Source organism: Balaenoptera acutorostrata, chromosome 3 (genome assembly GCF_949987535.1).
Source record: "Balaenoptera acutorostrata chromosome 3, mBalAcu1.1, whole genome shotgun sequence".
Lineage (NCBI taxonomy): Eukaryota > Metazoa > Chordata > Mammalia > Artiodactyla > Balaenopteridae > Balaenoptera > Balaenoptera acutorostrata.
In genome coordinates, this window is record NC_080066.1 from 147,987,406 (window position 1) to 148,014,626 (window position 27,221).

General features: G+C 53.2%; 1 protein-coding gene across 3 annotated transcripts in view; it reads right to left on the minus strand.

Annotated features, from left to right (window-relative positions):
- The window catches only part of ACTN1 (actinin alpha 1), a 95,768-nt gene extending 68,816 nt beyond the window's left edge, over positions 1–26,952 (minus strand). For 2 of the 3 annotated variants that reach the window (XM_007184349.3, XM_007184347.3), the window contains exon 1: positions 26,581–26,952. In XM_007184349.3, the coding sequence (XP_007184411.1) occupies positions 26,581–26,685 (105 nt within the window). In that variant the 5' untranslated portion in view covers positions 26,686–26,952. The remainder of the gene's footprint in view (positions 1–26,580) is intronic. The other variant, XM_007184348.3, reaches the window with a different exon arrangement.
- Between the last annotated feature and the right edge of the window lie 269 nt (positions 26,953–27,221).

The following is a 27,221-nucleotide window of genomic DNA, read 5'->3' on the forward strand; positions in this document are numbered from 1 at the left end:
CCTAGAACCCCCGAGAGGACCCCTAGTGGTGTGGAGTCATTGGGGAATTGCCTGTTGAGCTCAGTCCTACAGGCCTTCTAGCTTCCTGCTGCTGGGACCCCTGTCTCAAGGGGGCAGTTTGAGTCCGTGCCAGCAAAACACACTGCTGCTGGCAGACCCGCAGGCTGAAACAATCCAGGGCCGTAACAGTGAGGAGGCGTTCACACAGTCTAGGGCCAACCCAAACTCCTCTTGTCACGCTGTCTGGATGAAAGCTAGAACCCAGACAACAGCCCACAGTCAGAATCTGGCTCCACTGAGTGTAGAGGACCAGAGGTCACTAAGGTGGGACAGGGAGAGGAGCCAGGCAAGGCAGGATACACAACACTGAAAAGCCCTCCCTCCACAGGAAACCAAACAACAGAGCTGGCAGGTCACTGCAGGACACAGATGTTTGTGCTCAGTGGCAAGGCGGGCCCTGAGCAGGCCCGGAGGGACCGGAGGGCAGGATGGGCTGCCTGTCTGATACAGACACCCCTCCGCATGCCCGGGATGAGAAAAGTGGCTTCCACCATTAGCACTGCAATACTGCTTTAACACAGCCTTGCAGGTAGTCGACTGGCCCACCTGCTCCAAAGCCAAAAACAATCACAGTCAGAGAAGCAAGAGGAGGTTTTCTTTCCTTTCTTTCCTTTCCTCTATTAATATTCCCCCTCTGGGTCTGGGGTCCAAAAGAGATGCTTGGCTCACATTTTGGAGAGCTAGTGAATTTGTGGTCTAAGTCTACAAGGAGATGAAGCATCACCAGGATGTCCCAGGGGAGGAGTGAATGAGAATGAAGGAGTTGAGTTTGTTTAGTTGATCTCCTGCCATTCAGACTGAAGCAACAATATTCCCAGGTAATCCTTCGCAGAGATCTCTAGTGTTACCTAAAAATTAAGGCGGGAGCTTGCTAGAAATGCAGATTCCTGGGTTCTGAGCCCAGTGTACTTGGTTCAGCAGGTCTAGGCAACGCCCAGGAAGCTACAATTTTTACATGAACTCTAGGTGGTCCGTGGACCACCCTTTAAGGAGTACAGCCTTGGAGTGAAACTCTCCACTTGGGTGGCAGAGGGTGGATATGCCCTCAGGAACCAGAATACCTACAGGGAAGCCGTGGTCACCTGGAGTCGGTGGTCATTTAATAAGGTGTAAGGAGGAGGCCATTAATTGCTACTTGCCTCCACTCCTCACAGCAAAGAAGCCTCTCCTTCACAGAGCAAGGCACAAGTCACGGCCTCCTCAGGAGTCCCTCTCTCCCTCCAATTACCATGAATTGTAACTGGACCAGCCTTGACAGTTCAGGTGGTTTCCTGGGTGGGGAGAGGCAAAGAGGGTAGAGTGTCTAACAAACCAGACAGAACAAATCAATCCCAGCCTTTCCACATGGCCACAAGCTGGAGAGCCTTACAAGGCTCCAACAGGGAGCTCTTTACCCAAACAACTAGAACAGTAGCTGAGACATTCTGATGGCTTCACCCTTCAGGACCCCCAAGGAAATGTCCCAACACGAAAATTCTCTGTGGTGAATCCCATGGTTCCAAAGTTCTGATCATCCACAGCCCCCGGACCTTGGAAAACTGTCCCCAACTGTGTCAGATGGGCTGGCCATAGGACAGACAGCACTAGGAACATCAAGCGTCCTCTAGGTACACCTGCTAGAGGCCTGAGAGTCCCACACGTGGGTAACTCTAAGATGCCATCATTTAAGCATCACTTCTTCCTCTCCCAAGAGACGTCTATGAGCCTCCAGCTATGGTCCCTGTCCAAATCCCACCCAACTCAAGGGGAGGGCCAGAGTTGTAGGGAAAAGGAAGCTTCTGTGCACCACCTCCTCCATACTGAAAATAACACAGTCATCCAGGTGTGTCCTACTGTATGCACTGTACCAGGCACCCCCAGTATAATCACCCATTTTGGCATTTGAAGCCACCTAAGAAATCGTTAGTCAGCTCTTAGAGTTCTTAGGGACTGACGCATCCATCCCTACTTGAAGTCAAGTCATATCATGAACAGACCTTCTTCGTCCTCTCACTCCAGCATCTGGGGAATTCAGAGCAGATGCGTAACTGCTCGGGTGACAGAAGTATCACTGTGGGTTGGAGGTGTCAGCAAGCCTCAGCCCAGCACCAGCACCCTAACCAAGAGTTCAGCAAGGGCCCGTCCAGATCAGGAAGTGGTCTCCCCTGCCTGGAGGCTTCCTCCTGAAGACAAGCGGTAGAGGAGAGGGTCACCTGGACCACGGGCTGCTCGGTTCAGAGAAGTGAGAACCAGCACAGAGACAGCAGGCGTAGGTTCTCACTTACGACTCGTCCTACTTCCCTTCAATTTCACCAAAGACCCTGGCTCTTCTGACGAGCCTCACAGACAGACAGGAACTTGGGGAATGCGGTCAGGAGCCAGGGCTGGGCAGAATCTTCTCAGACACAGATTCTACTTTTTTTTTTTTAATTTTTTTTTATTTTTGCCTGCGCTGGGTCTTCGTTGCTGCGCGCGGCTTTCTCTAGTTGTGGTGAGCGGGGGCTACTCTTGTTGTGGAGCATGGGCTTTAGGCGTGCTGGCTTCAGTAGTTGTGGCTCGCGGGCTCAGTAGTTGTGGCTCGCGGACTCTAGAGCCCAGGCTCAGTAGTTGTGGCACAGGGGCTCAGCTGCTCTGCGGCATGTGGGGTCTTCCTGGACCAGGGCCAGAAGCCGTGTCCCCTGCATTGGCAGGCAGATTCTTAACCACTATGCCACCAGGGAAGCCCTCAGATTCTACTTCTTGACCGCCTGTCCCACTGGCACTCATCAGCTGTACCCCACCCCCAGCCCTTAGATCTCACCTGGTATGTGGTAGCTACTGAGGAATCTGCTAAGTTGCCACTAGGTGATAATATTTCACATTTTCCATCCAAATATCTAAATCCTGACAGTTTCCAAGCCATCTTCTTATGTATCTAGCACTAGATGAAAATGTTATGAAGGTCTTTAGAACCTTAGAAATGTAAGTCCACAGCCAGACAGGCCAATGGCTGAAAAGATATTTTGGGTCAGAGGAAAATCAGGCACCCCCCTGCCAGGTAGGGGCGCCTAGGGACAGCCATTAAAGGAGGGACTGTCCCAGCTCAAACTCCTGCCTGACAAGAGGCAACAGGTTCACCACAGCAGACCATCAAAAGACACACCTCCATGCTCTCAGGTGGTAGAATTTCAGGCAATCCTTATTTTCTTCTTTGTCTTTTGCTGTATTTTCCAAACCCACCACAATAAAAATTACTTTCCTTTTTAGTTAGTTTTAAAAAATAGGTTGAGTGTGCAATCTATAAAAATTTTAAATCGCTATGTTGTACACCTGAAACTAATATAATATTGTAAATCAACTATACTTCAATAAAAAATAGGTTGTGTATTGCTGGTGGCACACTAAGCTAGTCTGCCTTTTATTTTATTTTTTTTAATTTTTATTAGTCTGCCTTGTAAAGGCAACTGATTAATATGTAAAAGGACGTATAGAAACGATCATCTCCTTTGACTGATTAACTCAGCTCCTAGATATTATCCTAAAATGCAGGAAAATGTCCACATGAAAGGAATATTTATAGAGGAATTACCTATGAGCACTCAAAACTGGAAACCATGGGGCTTCCCTGGTGGTGCAGTGATTAAGAATCCTCCTGCCAATGCAGGGGACAAAGGTTCGAGCCCTGGTCCGGGAAGATCCCACATGCCATGGAGCAACTAAGCCCATGCGCCACAACTACTGGGCCTGCACTCTAGAGCCCGCAAGCCACAACTACTGAAGCCCGCGCGCCTAGAGCCCGTGCTGTGCAACATGAGAAGCTACTGCAATGAGAAGCCCATGCACAGCAATGAAGACCCAACACAGCCAAAAATTAATTAATTAATTAATTAATTTAAAAAAAAAAACTGGAAACCATGAAAATGTCCAATAATGGGAGAATTAAGAGGAGACATATGGCTGAGGAGTGGGGCAGCCTGTAGAGGTCCACGCCCAGGCCCAGGCCCAGCCCCGACTGGACGGCCTCGTCCCTCCTCTGTGGCAAAGAGCCTGGGGCCAGGAGCACCTTGTTGAGATGCACAGCAGACCCCCAAGTGCTTCCAAAGACAGCTCTGGCCTTGACAGCTTTCCTGTGAAGAGGTGATATAGGCCAAACTCTCATTTTCCTAACGAAATAGCAGCTTTGGCCCTCATGTGCCCAGCACTGAAAGCAAAAGTTCTCATCTCAGGAAAGGCCTCAGAAAACCTCTGCACACAGGAGTCCACACAGACCGCCCTCCGGCTCCTGTCAGACAACTGCATGTAAGTCTCCAGGAAACGCTGACAAGCATCTCCAAGGACTGGGGCCTCGCTCAGGCTGCACCTCCAGAAACAGTAGAACAAGATTTCATTCTTCAGCTCCCCACAGAAATGCCTTCACACCAGTGTGATTTAACATCATGCCTTTGGCTCTACTGGGGTTGATTTAAGAACCAATATACAAAAAAGGTCTCTATGTTCCATGAAACTAACACTGACGGCACCATCCACCACACTGCTCTCCTAAAACGCAAGAGCCCTGGGTGTTCAGTGCTTACACAGAAAGGCAAAGTGTCTCTTTCCAATGAACTGGTACACTTCCCTTTACTAGGAAATAACAGATGTGGATTCTAATTTCTTCTTTTGTTTTGGCTGCCGGGAAGCTCAAAACTAGGGTCAGAGCTGACTTACAAAAACAAACCTTTTGGGCTTCCCTGGTGGCGCAGTGGTTGAGAATCTGCCTGCCAATGCAGGGGACAAGGGTTCGAGCCCTGGTCTGGGAAGATCCCACATGCCGCGGAGCCACTGGGCCCGTGAGCCACAACTACTGAGCCTGCACGTCTGGAGCCTCTGCTCTGCAACAAGAGAGGCCGCGATAGTGAGAGGCCCGTGCACCGCGATGAAGAGTGGCCCCCGCTCGCCTCAACTAGAGAAAGCCCTCACACAGAAACGAAGACCCAACACAGCGAAAAATAAATAATAAATAAAAATTAAAAAAAATTAAAAAAAACAAACCTTTTTTTTTTTTTTTTAGTATTTATTTATTTAGCCACATTGGGTCTTAGTTGCCACACCCAGGCTCTTCATTGCAGCGCGCAGGCTCTAGAGCGCACAGGCTTGGTTGCCCCATGGCATGTGGGATCTTAGTTCCCCGACCAGGGATCAAACCTGCGTTCCCTGCATTGGAAGGCGGATTCTTAACCACTGGACCACCGGGGAAGTCCCAAGACAAACCTCTTTTAACACTATTTTCTCAATTACCTCACCCCACCACCATTACCCTGACAAAGCTCTGGGTCTTCTAATTTTAATTTAAAACACTGTTTTACATGAGCCTTTTAACATATCTCCTCAAACGTTTTTCCGGAAAGAGGCAGAAACTAGGAAAGCAGAGTTCCCCTGGCCTTTCCAGTGTCATCCCCAGTCTGCCACACCAGGAGGGAGAGAACAGGTTAGGGCCCTCATCTGGATCCTTAGAGACTGGAACCCAGTGGATGATGGTCTACATTTCATAGGGTCTTGAGGAAGATGCTTGGTGCCCTGAAATCACAGTTGTTTGAGATTCTGGCCATCCCCTGGCAGTCAGTGGACATGCTCTGCGCACTCCCTCACAAGAACAACAAATCGCACACATGGTGGGTGGGGAGGAAGGAGATGAGCCGCAACCCCGGACCTCCAAATACCTAGGACTTGATTGGCAAACCAGTGACCCCTCAGCCTTCCAGTGTCAGATCAAATGCCACTCCCTCCTGGAAGTTTTCCTCATCCACCCTCAGAAACCAGCCCACACCTGACCAATACACATTCATGAACAGTCTGAACTTCTTCAAAAGCCTCAGCACACTTGAAATCACAGCATCCGTCCAGCCTACGGGACCGCAGGCCCCAGGCCCAGCACAGGTGTAGTTGTTGCCCCATCGATGTGAGCTGAGTGGCCTGCAGAGAGCATAGTTCAGCCCTGCTGAGCGCCATGCTTTGGCCAACTGGACTAGAGGCTTCCTCCTGCCTCTACCGGAGTCAGGCTCCCCAGGGCCACCAGAATGGTGGGTGGCTTCCTCTACTGCCCCCGTCTCGTCTCTAGTGACAACAGCCCACATCAGGCAGAGAAGTATCAGTGGTCCGAGGAGGGGCAAAGGCAGGGTCTGCCACTCAACTTCCTGCCCAGCCCTGGATAGCAAGCAGGACTTCGGAGCAGGCTGACTCATCACCTTGCAGGTGGAGTGAGCTCATTCCCTTCCAGGGCATCCTTGGAACTGGAAACCCACAGCAGAGATGGTTCCCATGGCAACAGGCCAGCACCTCCTCCATGGCTGCCTTCCTTGGAGCACCATTCGCCTGTGCCCACGGGTCACTTAACCCACTCTCCCCCAGCTTATAGTCTTAGAACCCAGAGTGAGGAGGGGCCTTGAAGGCACAGTGCCCCCTCTCCCTCCACGTCCCTCCCATCTCATTTGTTTTTGGGTTAGTTGAATACCTCAACTACAAGATTTTTTTAATTTTGTTTTGTCTTTTTGTTTTTTGGCTGCGCCGCACAGCTTGCAGGATCTTAGCTCCCCAACCAGGGACTGAACTCAGGCCCTTGGCAGTGAAAGCACAGAGTCCTAATCACTGGACCACCAGGGAGTTCCCCCAATATCTCAGGTCTACCTAATCACATTCAAGACCAGGAAACTCCCAACCTAACAGTTCATTCCTTCTTTGGAAAGTCTGACTATTAGAAATTCTGAGCTAGACTTCATTTCCACTCAACCTCCCCCAAGGCCTGCTTCTCCAAGCCCTTGGGGCCACCGAACACAGCAAGTCCAACACAGCCACTCTTCCAGCCTGGAGCTTCTCCCAACAGCCAGGTTCCTTCAAATATTCCTCTGCCGCAGTTCCCACCCTTCCCCAGACTCCACAGGGGATTATGTTGGTCTCTAATCCTCTCAGTGTGCAGTGTGCAGTTCAGACAGGCCCAGAGCCTGCTACTGCCCCACAGTCCAACTCCCCCTGGACTCACTGTCACCCACCCTCGGGCCTCTTCCTCTCCGCCCCTCCCCGCCCCTCCTTCACACTCATCCCCGGCCTCTCCCTTCCCAGAACTTGACACTCACTGTCTCAAGCCTTTGGTCACACACGGCCTGGCCCGCCTGGCCCACTCTTCGCCACCACCCCCCTTGCCTGACTCACTCTGACATACTCTAGATTTAAATTTTAGCTCACATTATCACCTCCTCCAGGAGGTCTTACACCAGTCTCCTCCAATGTGGCCTGGGGCCTTCCTTGGGCTCCCTTCACTATATGGGCTGTGACATCTTTGAACATAACAGGGAAATGCTAGTTCATGGGTCTCTCCCCCACTGGCCTCTTCAGAGGCAGACATCCTGCATCATCTGGCCCTAATCTGAAAAGAGTGAGTGCTTAATATTTCTTAAATCTGGGTGGCAAGCGCCTGGGTATTTGTTTTACTATTCTGTACTTTTTAAACATTTGAATGTTTAAAAGAGATCCACAATAAATGTGAACTGAGTGGATGAACTATCGTTGGCTGCAATGCCTTTAGCCCCAGCGTACATGTTTGAGCATCTCATGGATCTGCTGAACTCATCCTTCAGAAACTTTCCTCCCACCCTGGGGCTGGAGCCCAATGCCACCTGGTCCAGTTATCAAGTACAGTCAGGTCAAACCTTCAAATAAGCACCTGCAGCGTGCCTGGCACAGTGGCGTCACGAGGGCACCATTTCATCTCCATTTGTCCTTTTCCACTTGAGAAGGTCTTAGCAGTTCGTCCTAGCATGCTAATCTCACTGTAAAGTATCCCACATGGCTACATACGACAGACAGGTTCTGCTGCTAATTGCTGAAGCTGGGTAATGGGTACATGGGGATTCATTATACTACTCTCTACTCCTGTGCTTGAATTTTCCATAATAAGGTTTTTTTTTAATTCATTCATTCATGCAACTAACATTCCTTAAGTGCCTACCACATGCCAGGCATCATGGATAAAGAGAAATAAGAAACAACCCCTGCCCCCCACTTGTATGAATTGATAACTTTATTAAATTCTAAATTATTTGCTATCTTATCCCTCCCTGGGAGTTAAACACCTAATGTCACTTATGACAGGAAGCCGGGGAGACCTTCCAAAGGAACAAATAGCTAATGAGGGGCTTCTGGGCTCTGTGTCTCCTGGGCTTTTCTTCCCAGGCTTGCCGACTGCATCTGCACTTGAAGTCTCCCCATACACAGCGCTCCCCCCATTCAGTAAGTGGCTGCAGGAGCCCCAGGGTGGGCCTCAGGGCTGCTGCCCATCTCACACCCCCATAGGAGCCCATGCCAAGATCCCTGCAACTTGAAGGCAACTTCCTCTCAAAGGGCAGGATCCAAATGCCCTACATTCTATCATTGCAACTTTTCCTAGAGCCTACTCAGTATCTGGTGCTAGGCCAGCTTTGGGGATAGAAATAGAAGCCATAAGGAGGTCCCTGACCTCCAGGGAATCATGCATGGTCTTACTGACTGGAAATCCTTGGATTCAAATCCTAGTTCTGCCACTGGCTAGCTGTAGGGCCTTGGGTGAATAACTAAACCTCTCTGGGCCTCAGTTTTCCAATCTGTAAAATGGGGATACTAATGCCCACCTCACAGGGTTGTTGTGAGGAATATATATGGGTTAGTATATGGAAAGTCCTTGTCCCAGTGCTTACATGTAAAAAGTTAAGGACAATGCCAGGCACACAGCATTAGAAGAGTCAGTGCATATAGCTCTTACAGTATTATTATTATTTATTATTATTATTCACCAGGCTCCCACAGCGTCTATTAACAGGTCCCGATGACAATGGGCACTGAAACTCTCTGAAAAGAAGGAATCACAGAACAAGGCCAGACACAAAGGGCAGGCTCTGACTGGCTTGTGGCTGCCCTTGAATCATGTATTCTCTTGAATGAGCTTTTCTGAGCAATGCCCCAGCCACAGCTTAGTGAGTAAGAGGTGCCCACAAGCCTGTAAATGCTTTCCATCTGCCCTCTTCTCTCAGAGGAGGCCAGCAAGCCGCCTTCCTCAGGGAGATACCCCAGCCCACCTGGACCCAGGATGCTATAGCCGGGCTGGGAAGTGTTTCGTTGTTGTTGTTGTTGTTGTTTGGGGGGGGATTCTGTTCAGCTGTCACTTTCTGCTCACACTGGGCTATAGCGGATGTGGGCACTTGGGCCCACAGACCTGGGCATTAACCTCAATCTGCCGTATACTAGCCTCAGCGCATTCTCTGGCTTCGCGGGGTTTTGACTCCCTCACCTGCAAATAGGGCTGATACCTCCTACCTTGTTGTGGGGAGCAAATATGATGGAGGATGTGAAACAGCCAGTACAGGAGCTGCAACAAAGATGGGGAAACACAAGCGTGGCTATTTCAGAGGGTGGGGGCCTGGAGCACCTTTACGGACACAGGAGCAGCCCAACCCTGACACAGCCAAGAAGGCGCGCCGCTCTGGGGCAGCCAGTGAAGGCAACCAGCACCCTGCGCCCCCCAGGAAGGCAAAGAAAGCCGCCCCTCCCCAGGGGTGAGGCCTGGCCAAGCCTCACCTCCCAAGGCCATCCTCGGGGTGGCCAGTGTCTAGGGTGCCACTGCGGGGCAGGAGGGAAAGAGAACAGACAAGGAAAAGAAAGGAAGAGGGCAAAGAGAAGTATGGAGGGGACATAAAAAGCCCCCATCTGGCCCTGAGCCCCCCTAGCCACCTCCACTGCTTGACACAGTGCTGGGACCTGCAGCGTCGGGGACCAGAGAGACGCCACTTCCTGGTTCCTCAGGAATGCGCAGGAATGTGTGTGTCAGGAGAGAGGTATTTGGGGCCCAGGGAGGGTGGAGACCCAGCTCCTTCTCTGGCGAGGGGCTTCCCTTCTCCAGTCAGGGCTGACTTGCCGTCAGGCAGCTTGTCCTGGCAGAGAGGAGACAGCCAGGGTGCTGGGTAGGAGTGCAGGCTCTGGCCCGGCAGCCCTGGGTTCACAGGCCAGAGCCCAGGAGTTGGTGGCTTGGGGTGAATTATTTAATCTCGATAATGGTCAAGGGCTTCTGTAAAGTGAAGATGAAAATGTATGAGGACCTAGATTTTATGGGGTGGTTATGATGATTCATTGATATAATACGTGTAACGGGCTTAGCACAGGGCTGGGCGTGCGGTACTAAGTGTTAATATCAGGACCAGGACCACTAGTGCCACCAGCACCACCAGCACCTGTCCCTCTGACTCCTTTCTTGCTCCCCTCCTCAACGGCAAAATCAGAAGCCCGTGCCAGGAACGTCTGAGTGTAAGAGCAGCCATGCACAGGGCCCATCTGTCTGTCCATCACCCCCTCCAGCCTGGCAGAGCACAGCTGCCAGCATGTGTGAAATTCACCTGAACTTGACCACCCACACACCAGCCAGAAACCCGTCAGCTCCATCTGCCTTCAGAGCACAGAGGCTCACCCGCCTATCTGTCAGCAGGTGTTCCGGAGCCCACCGGCAAGGATGACTTCAGAAGATGATTTATATGTACCCAGAATAAATTCTTTACTAAAACCAGTCCCACAAGGAATGAACTCCTGGCATTGCATCTTGGACAAGTCAGATCACCACTATGGACCTCAGTCTCTTCATCTAATGGGGGGAAGGTCAGGTAACAGTATAGGTCCCTTCTGGTCAGGCATTCCATGAATTGATTTCTTCAAACTGCTACAAGGGAAAGGATAGAGCTGGGTTCTGGGAGTAAACAAAGTGAAAAACAAGGCCGCCCATTGACACCAGTCCCTTGGGCAGATACCCTTGCTCCGGCAGGAGTTTCTCGTACCCACTGAACCCACAGGCAGGCCGCCTCCCTCGCACCAGGCTGTGGGTCAGCCAAGCCTACACAAAGGACTGATTATGAACCATCTACCTTGCAGTGGGCAGAGATGCTCTCCCCGCCCCTCCAGAGCCACCCCCAGTATCCCCACCCCCAGACCATACCTGGAGCATCCAGTCTACAAGGCAAAGCTAAGGGGCCCATCACCAACCCAAACAGGGCTCCCCACTCTCCCCTCCCCAGGCACCTGGCTTTCCACTCGGCCACACCCCAAGCAGGCATTTCCAGAGTAAGAGAGTCCATGCAGGGCCCAAGACACAGAGCACTGTGGGTTCATAAGGGAAGCTCATTCACCAGGCCCCGCCCATGCCCTCCCTAGAGGGTGGGACAAACTGCTGAAAGCTGAGGACATATAAGACTCCAAAAGGTAAGAGACTGTGTATTAGCAGGTTATCTTCAGGGCCAGACTGGGAAGCGCAGGGATCAACCTCAAGGTCACCTCAAGAAATGCTAGACTCTGCTGAGTAACCCCCCCAAAGAGGACGAGAACACAGAATACTGGCACTGACTCAGACCCTGGAGATCATCTCCATGTGATAATCCAAGCAAGACATTTACAGCAGAGCACCACCGTCATCCTATAACCCAGCTCCCTCATTTTGTAGGTAACGATCGGGTGTGACCTGTCCAGCATCACACAGTAGCCACAGGAAGCTCTAAGAGGAGACCTCAGGTCTCCTGAGGCCCCGGTACATCATGGACAACCGTTCTCCCTGTTCCAGGGAAAGAGGACAGGGTCCTCCCAAGCAGCTCTCTGGCCTAACAGTGCAAAAATGGGACAGTCTCTCCATACCTATCCCTCTCCTAAATGCCACCCCCCAAGGTCCCAACGGAAAGGGAGGAGAAGGCAGGTGGACCAAGGTCCTGCTGAACCCCATATCCTGGTGAGCTGGAGAGCCCAGCGTTCTGTCTGCTTCCACACCCCCAGGAGGTCGAGCCCAAAGACAGCCGGCTGCTGATGTCCAATAATGGAGAGAACCCTTGGCTCTGGGCCTGGAAGGAGAAGGAAAACTGAGGCCCAGATTTTACTTCCTTTGAGGTCCACAAACCCACACAACAGGACCAGAAACTCCCTAAGAATTTCTGAAGTAGAGGCCTCAGCCAAATGCAACAGGGCAGGGAGTGGAGGGATGTGTCAGCAAGGCCAGCTCCTCGGGAGAGGAATCCAAAGGGGGCCGCTGGCCAAAAGAGGAAGAAAGGCAGCTGGACTACCTAACAGGGAGCTGGAGCCCTGCGCTGGTTCCCGCCTCCCCGCAATAGGACACCCGGGGAGGGGGTGCTGAGCAGAGCAGCAGCGTGGCAGGCTCAGACCCCATCCCGAGCAAAAGGCCGCTTCCCCAGCTCAGCCTCCTCTTGACCCCAGGGCACACTTCTGAGTCCTGGGAGCCAGCCCTGCTCTGGGCCCTGGATTCAGCCCCATCGCTGGAGTGACCCTTGGTGACTTGGGAGGTCATCACACCCAGCACCTCGGCATCTGCAGACGTCTCCTGCTGGACTGTGGCTACCACACCCCCCTTGAAATGCACCCACTGTCACCGTCCAGCCAATATTTGGTGAGTACCTACTATGTGCCGGCAGGAGGCTCCTGAGGAGTCACCCTTTCTTGGGGTGCAGAAGCACATCTCCCTCCCCAAGCCTGGGCCTCCCAAAGACAGAAAGAACATGGTTTTTCTTTTGGGGGAAGGGAGAGGAGGCGCTAGGTAGACATTATCAGCAAAGTCACAGTCTACTGTAGAGTCAAGACCTCTACAGTAGATTGCAAAAATAGCCCCAATTCTTCACCCCTGCCTACATCTACCCCCTCTGCAAGTAACTTTAGAGTGTCACCTCACTTGTTAAAAATGCAAATTCTCGGGCTTCCCTGGTGGCGCAGTGGTTGAGAGTCTGCCTGCCAATGCAGGGGACACGGGTTCGAGCCCTGGTCTGGGAAGATCCCACATGCCGCGGAGCAACTAGGCCCGTGAGCCACAACTACTGAGCCTGCACGTCTGGAGCCTGTGCTCCGCAACAAGAGAGGCCGCAATAGTGAGAGGCCCGCGCACCGCGATGAAGAGTGGCCCCCGCTTGCCGCAACTAGAGAAAGCCCTCGCACAGAAACGAAGACCCAACACAGCCAAAAATAAATAAATAAACAAATAAATTTATTAAAAAAAAGCAAATCCTCAGGCCCCACCCCAGACCCACTGAATGACCAACACTGAGGATGGGGCCCTGTGACCTGTGTTTTAACAAGCCCTCCAGGTGATTCTGATGCACATTTTCAAGTTTGAGAACCATTGATCTACTCCACAAACCACCCCTATCCTTCTAGGCTTCAAGGCTCTGGGATGAGGTGGCATGAGTGTCTGGATCCCAGTGGCACAGCCTTCAGGAGCCCCAAGTAATGGACCCCTTACTAGGAGGCCCCAGGAGACCCCACAAACCCACCTTCACTGGTCCAAGGAGTCCCAAGTCAGTCACAGATGAGTGACATCCCCTGAGAACCCTCCAAATGTCCTCAGAGCCAAGAGTTTCACAACAGTGCCCTAAGCAAGTGCGGTGAGGGCTGCCAGCACAGCTGTCCTTTCCAGCTCTCTCCAGCCCATCCTCTACCTAGGTGCCAAGTGAGCAAGGCAAGGGCTGAGTGGCTGAGAGCCATGGGATTAGGAAGAAAGGGCCGGAGCCCGGAAACCAAGCGGGGACAGAGAGACATAACTGGAATCCCACTGGCTGCCCCTGGGATCCAGGCAAGACGGGCTCAGCCATGGCTTCCCACCTCCCGCCTCTTCCAAAACTCTATGTGCAGAGAACAACTAACTTCCAAATGTTGCAAGAAGCCACTGTGAGACATACAACACACATTCATCTAGAAGCATTCCCAAATTCACAGTAGTTTTCTGTCGTTGCATATTTGCTTCATCGAGGAACAATAAAAGCAGAAGGGCTCTCTCCTGGGAGGAGAAAAAAATGGCAATGTGGTGTGAGTCCCTAAGAACCTGACTCTCGAGCCCCAGAAAGAGGGCAGCAGAGAAGGGTACAAGTGCCCCAGGGGACGAGAACCAGGTGTCAAAAGCACACGTGGGAGGAAAGAAAATAAGAAACAGACTGACTGCTCCTGCCCTCCCTCACCAAATACCAGTGAGTCTTTGAACTCCGATGGGGCAGGGAGCTGCAGGTGAACACAAAGAGCCACCCGCAGAGGCAAGAAGTCCAGCTTCTGGTCCCACCTGCCACCTGTAAGCGGCTGTGTGACCCGGGCAAATCCCCCAAGTCCTCCAGCCCCTCCAGACGTCAGCCGTCTCATCCATGCAAGAGGGGTCGGAGCTCCTGCCACGTGGGCTGCGGGACAAGTGAGAGCAGAAAGGGAGGTGTGCATGGCGACACGTTGTGTGTGACACCATCTGTCACACAGACAACTACACAGGCAAGAACTGTACAAACAGATGTTTAGGAATGAAAACACCAAACTGGATAGCAGTCAGTTTCACTGAGGGACAGGAATGGGACTGGGGAGAAAAACACCGTGACCTCAAATCTGGAATGTTCATCGTCTTTGTGAACTGGCCTCAGAGCAGAAAATGTGGAAATAATGGCTGTAACCACCTGAGCCTTTGCAGTCCTTTCTAAATTTCCTTACCCCCAGCCAAATCATCTCACACAGGTGTTGTGAGGATTAAATGAATTAATATCTGTGAAACACTCAGAAACGCGCCTGGCCCATAGCACAGCACCAGCTTGCCTCATGCTTGGGGGAGGGGGTAGGTGGTCCGCTGTACATAATTCCAGACATACTCCCTGGGCCACAAGGTGGGCCTAAGCTGGCCTTGTCCTGAACCAGCAGCTTCCATGGAAAGGGACTGGGGGCAGGTCCCCTAGCCGGGCACCCCTGGGTCCCAATGTGGCCTCACTGCCTGCACCAAGCAGCCCATTGAGGGGGTTCCAGACAGGCCCAGAGAAGTGAAACCCCAATGTGGAATTCCTTAATTTTTAAAAAGCTGATTATATACAATGAAACTCAATTTACCACTGCATAACTTACCAAAAAAAAATAAATATACATAGGTGGCTTTCTTTGGGGCTAGAGTTTGGGGCGTCCTCAGGACTTCATGCATGCAAAGATACCTCCAAACAGCCCCGGCCAGCACAGCATCCAGGATGAAGGGCAGGAAACCAGGGGTCTGGCCCCCACTTCCCCTGCTCCGGGAAAGCAGGATTCCTAAGCCACCTCCTCCATCTCCCAGCTCCCGGGGCCAAGTCTGGAAAAGCACTTTGGGTTCCTGGAAAGAAAGGCCTTTCCGAAGTATCGGGAACTCTACTGGAAAGTGCCATTATATATTATCTGGAGGATGTCTGTGGTGTTTGAAAGGGGGCCACTCCCCTGCCAAAGTCAAGGCAGTGGCCAAAAATAACAGCGGGGCTTCTCAGAGCCAGACACACACATACGTGAACACACACACACACACACACACACACACACACACGTGTGCCTGCATTCACACTGACATACACATCCTCGCTCACTCACTCAACAGAACTAGAGGTCAAAACAGACACGGGACATCAAAGCCACTGGCCCTGTCCCCACCAGACCCTCCCACGGGGGGAGGTAGTGATCCCATTTCCTGGTCTTGGGACTTAGAAGAATTAAAAGCCCCACTTCTCTCTCCATCCTCAAACCACAGGCTGTGACATGTGCACATTTCCACATGGGACATGAGGAGAAAGAGTCTGACAGTAACAAGTCCCTTCCCACCCACATGCAGGACCTGCCACCCCTCTTCCAAGATGGAAAGCCAAGTTCCATTAGGAGACCTGCCTGAAGGGGGCCACCCACCTCACCACTCCCTCCCCTCGTGTCATTTCCCCTACAGATGATTTGAAAACAGAGCCAAGCACCGCTCTGTTCTGCTGTTCTACTCCCGTTGGTTATAATCAGCTTTGCCGATGGCTTTTAAAAAATAAAATTTCAGGCCCATAAAAAACGCTCCCCTGTATGACCTGGCCTCAAATCACAGGCCTGAGACCACGCTCCACAGTACCAACCACCACGGAACAGTAAACACAAGGTAGACAGGAGACTCCCTTCCCTTCCCCACCCCCATCACTTTTCTGCCCTCAGCTGAACCATTCAGGGCCTTTGCTTTAGACCCTTAGCTGCAAGGTTCAGAGGGAAGAGGGGGCAGGAAGGGCACTGTCCTCCCCTCAGTGCTGTCCTCTGGCCTGGCCCGTGGCGCTGAAAGCCAAAACTGCTTACCCCAGCCTAAGCCCCCAGACTTTCCCTCATCAGCTTTCTTAACAGCCTCAAAGCTCAAACCAGAACCTCCACCTTTGTGTTTCACACGCACAGGCTTCTAAAATCAAAATAAACACTGAGCCTCAGCTACCTGGTTCAAAGGGTGCTAGGTTCCCCTGGCGACCAAACAAAGGCGCCGGCAGGAGCAGGTGAAGCTGAAGGAACCCAAGCAGCAGAGAAGGAGGGGACGTGGCTGAATTTCATAGCGGGGAAGCCCATCCCCCAAAGCTGGGGTCAGCTCCAGGAGCGGCCACCGGGGACCTGAGTCTATTCCTGACAGTTACTCCTACTGAAAAGTGGGGAGAAATACAACTAGAATCCTCCACTACCTTTCCAACCGAGAAAAGGAACTTCGGAAAGGCCCACACCCACCCCTTCAGCCTCACAGACCCTCTAGTCAAAGACCTGGATTCAGAACCAACTCTACCCCATTCAGGTTGCGAGAGGTAAAATCACTCCCCCTTTCTGAGCCTCACTTGCTCTGTCTATAAAATGGGGATAAGGCCTCACAAGTCTATTCATCATGATGAATGGAGAAAAAAACCATATGTGAAAGCGTAAATGTTAAAAATCATGAACCATATGATGAGTACTTGGTTATATTTCATCTTGACTTGTTCCTTATTTCATTTATATAAACCATGTATCAATTAAAACGTAACCTCTAAAATAACAAAGGATGCATCTGTACTTATGGTTAAGGGTGGCGTTCCAAGGTCAATCTGCCTGGGTTCATTCATAACCTGGCTTATTACCTGGTCAATCTTGGGCAAGTTACTTAACCTCTCTGAGCCTCAATCTCCCTATCTGTAGTAACAAGGGAAATAAAAGTACCTTTCTCAAAGGGGTTTTTGACAGATTGAGATAATCCAAACCATGCAACCTTCAATCCATGTGAACTATCAGTCTTTTTACTTATTTGGGGAACCAAGACTTTCTTAATAAATACTACTGGCTGGTTGTTGGATATAAAACAGACAACTCTCCTTTCCAGGCTTCCTTCTCTCATCTTCTCTTCCCTTCCCTGAAGGTGGATAGTGTTTACATTACCTCCCAGATCCTGGGCATGTGAAATGCTTTAAACTGAAATAAAAGGTTTGTTTTAAGCACCAAGGGTACCAGCACCTTCATTCCCAGCCCCTTCTCACTGTGAGCCTTCCGGTGTGAGCCTGTTATTTTATATCTCTAAACTCAGGATCTTCATCTATCAAGTGTGATCATCCCACATGCCTTACAAGGCTGTTGTGAATGTTAAATGAGACCGCAGAGAACACATCCACCACAGAGGCCATGTGCAAGAGGGGTTTCTCTACGTCCCCCTCCCCCTGACACTGTGGGTGACAGGCCTAGAGAGGACCCCACAACCTCTCAATGAAGAGTGGATCCCAGCCCAGAAGTAGCCCGCTCTAGCCAAGGACCAAGCAGGCAGTTTCCAGGGTAACAGCATCCTCTGCAACTACTCCCAATTTCTATCCTCAGCTGCCTTTTATTCGCCTCCCGCCTCTGTAGTGGGCTAAGTCACCTGTTCCCATTATTGCTAGGCAACCTCTGAGAATGGGCAGCTGCCTCCTGGGGTAGGACCCTGGCCCTGCCCTCCCCTCTTCATGCCTCAGGCCCTGGGGAAAGCTGCCTCACTTGGACCCACCCTGTTGACCCTGGGGATGGCAGAAGGTGAGAAGCAAGCCCAGGCCAACAAGGCAGGTCCCATGGGACTTGGCCTTGGAGAAATGAGGACAGCCACCTGTCCTCCCCCAAGCCCAGCCTTCTGTCTGCCTGTTCTTATCTGTGATCTATTCTTAAGCAGTTTCCAAGAAAAAGGCCACATGATGTTTTATGAAAGCCATCCTTCTTGATTATTTTCCTCTTCTCTTCTCCCACTCACTCACCATGAACCTGGATCCCTGACCTTAGAATAAACAGTGAGCAAGACAGAAAAGGTGGGCTCCCAAGTGAGAGGAAGAGGGGTAAGGATGGAGAGAGCTCACCTCTAGGAGGTGGGATGACAGACAACTGTCATTCTCTTCTTATATTAGCATTTTCTGAGGGTTTTTAAAAATTGAGATATAATTCTTATACCATCAAAGTCACCCATTTAAGGCCTACAGTTCAGCGGTTTTTAGTATATTCACAAGGCTGTGCAACCAGCACTGCTATCTAATTCCAGAACGTTTTCATCACTGGGTTTCATTTTGTATATGTTAGGCTTTGGTTAAATTGTTCCTAGATTCGCAAGCATTTGCTTTATAAGCAGGAGAGCACGGTTTGAGGAGGCAAACTCGGGAACCACACTGCCCGGCTACGGACCCCTGCTCCACCTCTCGCTGGCTGTATGATCTTGGAAAAGTCATGCGGCTGCTCCAAGCCAGTTCTGTCATCTGTAAAACAGGGTAACAGTATCCCCCTCGCAGGATTAGATGTGTTAACGCACGTAGAGTCCTTAGCACAGGGCCGGATACTTAGCACATGCTCCGAAAGGATGAGCCACTGTGATCACTATGAGAAAAAGAATTTCTTCAACTTAAAAAAAAAAAAAAAATCCAGTCCTGTTCCTGGCTCTGCTCTTGGGCTGCCGGGACGGCCACTTTCTGCTCATTTGTCTGGGAGGGGCTGGAGCTGGACGAAGGCCTTGCACCATTTGGGGCGGCTGAACAGGGCACGAGGCAGGGGTAGGTGGGGGTCGTGAGTGTTGCCCGCGTGGCTTTGAGGCCAAAGTATCACTACCTGGGACTCACTGCCCTGCACAGACGTGATGGGGGGTGAAGGAAGAACAGGAAAGATAAGCAGTGGAGTGCCTGACCAGCCCTCTCCACGCCATCACCCTCTACCCGCTGAGACGCGAGGATTCTCGGACCTGATGCTCGGCCTGAGAACCAGCGAGCAATCTTGGCCGTGTGTTAAGAGGAAGGTGGCCTCCCAGGGTGGCTCTGAGGGTCTCCTGCCCCCGCCACTCCCCAGGTGCCTGGCGTCGGCCACGTTTGGGCAATCAGAACTTAGCAGGACACTGCCTTGGCCGATGGAGACAGCACCCGGGGCTGAATCCCGAGTCCCAGCAGGGTGACCCCGTCTGACCAGGACTAAGGAACCAGGCTAGGGGGGTTCCTCTGCCTGCCGCCTCTTAGCCGAGACTCCTCTGGGGAGCTACAGACTGGACTGGGCTTCCAGCACCCCAGGTGAGTAACTCAGCCCAGCTCCTGGGGCCCTTCCTGCAGCGATGTGGGTCCACTGACCACACTCCGGGGGGATAAAAACAGGGCCCTGGGAAGGCTCCCTGACACCACAGCCCTGGGCCGCACGCACACCAGGTCCCAGGAGAACCTTGGGCGGGTCGCACATGGGGGCAGCTCGGGTGGCGTTGGTCCCAACTAACACCACACCTGCACAGAGGTGTGGGGTTCCAGAGCCCAACCCGTGAGCCGTACAAACAGCCTGGCCTCTCAGGAAGGCGACAGGTCAGCTCTGGGAGGGGCAGAGAGAATGGGGGGAGGAGAACAATGAGGGAAAACCACGGCAGGGTGTTCCCGGCCTGCAGGAGGTCCCACAGGACTACTCACTGCTGCCTGGGGCTCCTTTCAGTCGTCTCCCTCTCCCCCACTGTCCTACCCTTCTGTACACACACACACACACACACACACACACACACACACACACACACACACACACACACACACACACACACACACACACACACACACACACACACACACCCCTAACTGCCAGGGGAAGGGGAGGCTTCCCAGCAAGGCCTTCCCTGTCACCCCAGGCAGCAGCGGTGGTTCCTGCTCTACGGTGGCCAATGCCACACCCCCGGCCGCGACTGGCGTGGCCTGGTGGGATTTTCTGTCTTTCTGGTTCCCTCTGCACCTAAACTGTCATTTCCACAACCCCACATGGGTGGAGCGTCTGATACCTAACAGGGGTTCGATCAGCGCTCACTGATTGACTCCATCCACAAGGAGAAATGGTCCAGGTTCTTACACTGTGAAGGGACTAAAAGGTAAGAGGCAGAGACACGGCTCTTCCCTAGAGACACACAGTAGCAGGTCTGTGGCTGGGTCCTGTCTCAGGCCGCCCTACCCTGGCAGGGCAGGAGGCACCAGGTCTCATGTGACAAGTCCTCCAGCCAGGTTTGTGGTTTGTGGCCACTGGCCAGGCGCCCAGCCCCAGGCCTTCCTCGAGAAGCTGGAAAAAGGAGGCCCAAATCCCAACCACAAATCCCAAACGACAGGATGCCCACTTGGTTTGACCTCCTCACACAGAACCGTCCCACAAGGAAGGTCCCAGCGGTGAGGGCCTCTCCCAGCCCCGTCCCACTGAGCACAGCCTTGGCAGCCTTCCTCAAGAAGTCAGACTTCAGGAAATGAGTTTCCTCCTTTTCCCTTTGAAAAGGCTGGATCCTACAAGCCCATCTCGAGTGACCAGCGGGCCCTCAACGTCTCATCATTCCTCAGAACTGGAAAGTCTGGTTCGTCCTGTGCTCCGGGCACTCTCACATCTACCTGTTCAGGGCAGGGAAGGTGGCAGCCTGCACCCACAGCCCTGATGCTCCAGGCCTCGTCCATCTCTTCTCTCTCTCTCTTTCAGGCTCTGTCAATCACTTCACCAACCAGTGGGGCACCTGTGCTCAGCGCACCCATGTGGGACAGGTTTCAGAGAGGAAGCAGCTGTAACCGGTCCTGGAGCAAAGCAGGGCGGGGTAAGCAGCTGCGGGTGTGGGCCGGACCCAAAGAATGGCCTCAGCTAATTATCAGAGGGGGCTGAAGACATTCTAGAATTGTCTCTTTTAGAGGAAATTCATTCTCTGAGGTCATTTTACCTGTATTACAACCAGCTGACAAAGTTTTTAAGCACTTCAGCATTCATCTCTTCGTCCTGGATACCCAGGGAAGTAGGGAAAGGGTAGGCAAGGGATTCTATACCATTCTATAGGTAAAGGTACTGGGCAACTGGAGAGGTCAGGTGACACTGAATGAGCCAGAGCTGACTTCGGGGTCAAAGGTCAAGGACAACACAACTCCCACACACTTCTAGTCAGTGTCTCCTTCTGAAATGGGTTTATATACTACATCTTATCTCAGAGCATCATGGGTAAAGGCAATAGCAAATCTGGTTCCTCAAAATAGTTAACATTTATTGAGCATTCACTATATGCTAGGTGCTATGCTAAATTCCCTACATACATTATTTGGTTTAAACCTCTACGCAGCTATTTCAAGTGGGAACAATTATTATCCCCATTTCCCTCTTGGCATCAAGAGGCACAGAGCAGGTAAGTGATTCACCCAGGATCACACCACTAGTCAGTGGAGGGGCCAAGACTTGAACCCAGTGTGCCCAGAGCATGTCCACCTGCAGAGGTTGGAGCCGGGGTCCAGCCCCAGGATGGGGTGTTTTATCTGGAATGTAAAGCATTTCATCCCAACCTCCACCCCACTGGCCTGGAGTTGGGAGCCATGCATGATGCCATTTATCCAATTATTCACATCATTTCTGGACCATGTACAACAGGCCTGACTCTCTGCCAGGCAGAGCACAGGACAGGCTAGGTCCCTGCTCCCATGGACACTGGCACGGAGTGAAGCAGGAAGGAGTGAAGAACAGTGGGGGTATGAGGATGGAGACGATGGCCAATTCTCTCCTCTCTTAGGCTTTATCTCCACCAGGCATCACTCTGGCTTTAGAAGTCCTAACCTCCTGCCTTCAGGGTAAACAGACGTCCCACTCCTCCCCAGGTAAACCCACCCACAGCAGGCCCTCCCCTCTTTGCAGTCCTCCATCTTGGTCGGTGGCCTTGGTAGCTCCTGTGATGATGGTCTCACAGCCCAGAAGCAAGTGTAAACAAAGTGGCCTCTCTTCCTGCCATATCCCCTGACAACCTGGCTTGACGTGGGTACAGAATCAGCATCTGGGCCTATTTACAACCACCTTCTTTCACCTGCCAGGGCCACCTCTGTTTGAACTTCCATCAGCTCAACAAATATTTTTTTTTTTTTTTTTTTTTTTTAATACTTTATTTTATTTATTTATTTATTTATTTATTTATGACTGTGTTGGGTCTCTTAGTTTTCGTGTGAGGGCTTTCTCTAGTTGCGGCAAGTGGGGGCCACTCTTCATTGCGGTGCGGGGGCCGCTCTTCATCGCGGTGCGCGGGCCTTTTCACTATCGCGGCCCCTCCCGTTGCGGGGCACAGGCTCCAGACGCGCAGGCTCAGTAGTTGTGGCTCACGGGCCCAGTTGCTCCGTGGCATGTGGGATCTTCCCAGACCAGGGCTCGAACCCGTGTCCCCTGCATTGGCAGGCAGATTCTCAGCCACTGCGCCACCAGGGAAGCCCAGCTCAACAAATATTAATTAAGGTCCTACATGTTAAAAAAAAAAAACAACAGGGGCTGGCACCTGTGGGAATACACATTAAACCAGAGCCTCCAGGATTTAAGAGGGAAGAGTGAGAATAAAATTGAACAGCAGGGGGACTTCCCTGGTGACGCAGTGGTTAAGAATCCGCCTGCCAATGCAGGGGACGCGGGTTTGATCCCTGATCTGGGAAGATCCCACATGCCATGGACCAGCTAAGCCCATGAGCCACAACTACTGAAGCCTTTGCACCTAGAGCCCGCGAGCCACAACTACTGAAGCCCACGCGCCTAGAGCCCGTGCTCCGCAACAAGAGAAGCCACTGCAATGAGAAGCCCGCGCACCGCAACAAAGAGTAGTCCCAGCTCGCCGCAACTAGAGAAAGCCCGCACGCAGCAACAAACCCAACGCAGCCAAAAATAAAAGTAAATTAATTAATTTTTTTAAAAAATTGAACAGCAGAAGCTGCCATTTTACATATTCTCTGCTGTCAGCCCAGCAGGGGGGTATTAGCTCCTTTTTATAAATAAGAAATTGGAGGCTGAGAGAGGTTAAGTAACTTGCCCAGGGCCACAAGCCTAAAAGTGTAAAGCCAGGATGCTACTCAAAATCTATGCTCTCTCCAGCCCACCTGACCCCGGGCATGCGTGAGCGTGTGCACACGAGGACGTGGGTTAGATCCACATGAGGGAATAAAGTGGGGACTATGGTCATCCCCCCAAAATGGGCATTCAGACCTGGGGCCCCTAGAAGAGGTGACTTTGGTGCTCAGCCTCCAAGATCAGAAGGACTGTGAAAGCCAGTAAACTTCCCCAATCCACTGCATTTTGTGTCTGGAGGCAGGGAGTCCAGCATGATGAACTCTGCACTGAAACATTCTTTGAAGGGACAAGCCGTGGCCAACCTGAGGCAGGTTCTTGAGTCATGCCTGCTGCCTGCACGAACTTCTACCTGCATCTGCATCAGCCTTACCGTTTGCCCAAGAAGTCATTTAATCTGATGCCTGTTAAGAGCCCCGAGGGGTGGGCAGGGCAGGGCAGGCACACAGCCAGAGGAGGAAACAGAATGGAAGGGCCACAAGGACAGGGACCTCACCTGTCTAGTTCACTGCTCTAGCCTCCGCACCTGGAACTGGGCCTGGCCCAGAGTAGGTGCTCCAAAAGTATGTGCTGAAGTTTCTAGTAACAGCTCAGAGAAGTGAAATGACTTGCCCGAAGTCTCACACATAGCACTGATTGTACCAGGGCTAAAAACAGGGTCTTCAGCCTCCCACCCAGTGGCCTTTGTATCCCACGGCACTGTGTCTTCCTCCTCCCCGCCCTCACCCCCAGACTCACTCTCCGGCCTGCATCTGGAATGGTCGGCCTCTGTCCACTCGTTAACTCTGGTCCCACTCAACCCTCACCTCCCATGGTCAGCAGGGAGGGTGTCCAAAGAACCAACTTACTTTAAGTCTGATCCTCCACTTGTTGTACCACTTTATATCCCCACCAGCCCTCTGAGAACTAGGGAAAATGTGCAGAAACTGAGAGGTAACAGAATTAATGGCAGGAAAAAAAACAAACCTTGGACCAGATTTTCCCAATCAGGCCCAGAGCTTGTGCCGTGTACCCCTCTCCATCAACCCCACCAAAGCAGGTGTTGGCTCCTCTTAGTCTGAGATCTTTGCAGGGTTGGACGCCAGACCCAGCTTTCCGGCCTCTCTCACCAACAAGGAACAAGTGAGGGGAAGCTGCCTGCCCGGAACACGGCTGCATCGCAGCCCCACCGTGCACCCGTCAGGACGCTGGGCTGGTTACTTCCCCCTCTGCCCCTTATTTCTTCATCCTCACGTGTGCCCAGCTCACAGAGCTGTTGGGAGTAACAACTGAAACAATATATATGATTAGAAGAGTGCCCGGCACACATCAGCCAATGCCAGCTCTTGGAACTGTTGAGTTTGTCCCTAGATAACCAACTTTCCCAGGTGACTCTGTTCCCACCTGGCTGCCCAAAAGCCTGGTGCACACCCACTACCACCCAGGTCAGAGTTTTTGAGTGTGAGTGCGGGGGTGTGTGTGTGGAGAGAAAGAGACTATATAATTTTTCTCCCCAACTGCTTTTAATATATTCACTCATTCATTTGATAATAATGAGTACTGTGTGCAGGTCCAGTGCCCCGTGCTTAGTCCCACAGTCCTTAAAAGGACCTAATTCCTAATTCTTGGGCAGTCCTGTCACTCCTGCCCCACCAGGCACACAGTAGGTGCTAGGCAAACAGGAATTTTTCCTCTTCTACTGCCCATGGAAGATCCCAAGATATCCACCACACCCTAATCCCTAATTCCACCCCTCACGTCCAATTTAAAATCTATTCTCAAGAAAGCTGCACCTTGGGGGGAAAAAAAGAGCCCCACCCTTTCCCACATAGGAATCTCCAAATCACTCCCTTCTCAATTCCACCAACAGCCCAACTGACCCAGGAGATAAATCGGGTGAAGGAGGACTCACCTCTCCCCCAGCTCTCCCAGAGGGGCCGACAGGAAGAGGGGGAGGGGTGTTTAAGCAACTGCCACATGGCAAAGAAGTCAGCTGAAGCCCGGGAACCCTCGGATGCGGCCAGAGGGCTGGGTCCAGGAGAAGCCAAGACCCTGGAGCTCAGGTCGCCCGGCTTTGGGAAGCCCTTTGTGCGCGTGTTTTAAATTACCTCTTCTTGTCTGATGAAGTGAGTAAAAGGGCGCCGTTTCAGGGCTTAGGATTCCTGAGTGAGCTAATACAGGATGCCTTTGGCTGAAAAAAAACTTCAGTCGGCTCCCTAAACTCCCCCCCCTTTTAAGTTTAAAAAAGGGAATGAATGTTACCATTTTTGGACATGAGCTTTCTCCCTCAAGCCCAGCCCTAACCGCACTATCCAGAGGGACGGCCATCCTGTCCCCCCCCCATTCCCAGATCAGCAGAGGGGTGGAGGTGGGGGGTTGGGGGGTAAGGAGGGACCGGATGGGAGCGGGGGAGGGGGAGGGGGTTGTTCAGGGTACGTGGCCGCCTGGGGCAAGAGCTCACCGCGCAGGCAGGAAGCAGGGGCAGGGTTGGGGCAGGGTTGGGGCGCCCTCCCCCCCCCAACAAGAGTGGGTTGTGAACTCTTCCTGCCACCGGCCACTGTGCCCGGGTCCCATCGCCAGCTCCGAGCCCAGCGCCGGTGGCGGAGCGCGCCCTCGCACGCGGCGCCTGGGACGCGCCTCGTTGGCTAAGCATGGAGCCCCAGTGACTGACCCCAAATATCCCCGGAGACAATGCCTTGCCCTAAAGCCCCTCGCCTCAGATCAAGTTGCCCAAATTCGCGATCTCCCGGGAATCAGCGGGGGTCAGAGAGGCAGGACGCAGACGCAAGCCCATCTCGGTTCGCAGCTACCAACCACTGAGTTAAGCAATAAAACGGTTTGCCGTCCTGACCCCGCCCCCCCCCAGGGCCCGCTGGGGAGCTAGCGTTTGCGCCCGGGTCCTCTCGGCCCCAACCCCACTCTGGCAGGTCCACCTCCAGGCAGACCCAGAGGAGGCTGCCAATCTCGCCGGCGCCCGCTTCCCCCTCGGCCTGCGGGCAGAGGCTGGGAGGACCCGTGCAGCATGTCCCCGCCAGGTACCAAGGCGACCCAGGAAGCGCGCTGCCACCGCACGCCATACGGAAAGGCGGTCAAGGGGCGGGGAAGGGAAGGGAAAATCGATCCGGAGCTAACAGCCACCGAGCCGGGGACTCAGCCCCAGCCTCCCGAGCACCGCCCCCGCGCCTTGCCCTCCCGGGGCTGGTGCGATTGTATAGCCGGGTGGCCTGGATAGCCCGCCCCAAGGCGACCTGCCCGCCGGCGGCCCCACCTCCCCGCGCTTGGCCTCGGCGTTCGCGGGCTCTGGGACCGGGGCGCTCCCCCTTCCGCCCCGCGCCTGTAACCCAACACCCCTCCTCGCTGCGGCCGCGCATCCCCCGCCCCCGCTCGTGCGCGCCTGGAACCGGTTCGCAGCCGGGAGCCCAGAGCCCCGCGGGCGGAGTGGCCCGGGGCCGGGGGCTGCGGTGGGCTGGGGCGGTTGCTGACCTTTCTCTGCTGCTTCTCCCAGGCCGGGTCCAGGAGCAGGTCTCGATCCCAGTCCTCTTCGGGCTGCATGTAGTCATTGGTTTGCTGGGAATCATAATGGTCCATGATGGTGAGCGCGTGCTAGGGGCTGGATTTCTTCCTCCACCTTCTCTCCCGGTGGCGGCTGCTGCGGCTTGCTGCCCCGGCGTGGGGAGGGAGTCGGGGATGGGCTGAGCTGGGCTGGGCTGGCGGGGCCGGGCTAGTTCCCCTGCGCCCGGTTCCGCCGCGGCGCTGCTCGCGAAGGCGGCTGCTAGGGGCGGCGGCGGCGGCGGCGGGTCGAGCTCGCTGACTGCCTGCCTCAGGCGGCCGCTCAGACCTAATCTCCACGCACACTGAGCGAGGCGGACACACTGGAGCTGCGGGAGCAGAGGCGGGCGGGGGCGAGGGGAAGGGGCAGAGCCCTCCCGAGGTTCTCCATTGGCCAGGCCGAGTTGCCCAAACTTCCCCCCATCGCCTCTCATTGGGAATTCCTGGCATCCGTCAGCCGGGCCGCGGCGCATATAGGTGGACTGGGCGGCCCCCTCCGGGCGCGCACGCCCCCGCCCACTCCCCGGGTTCCCACTCCCCCGCGGCTCATGTGACACCAGCTTAAGCTGAACGGG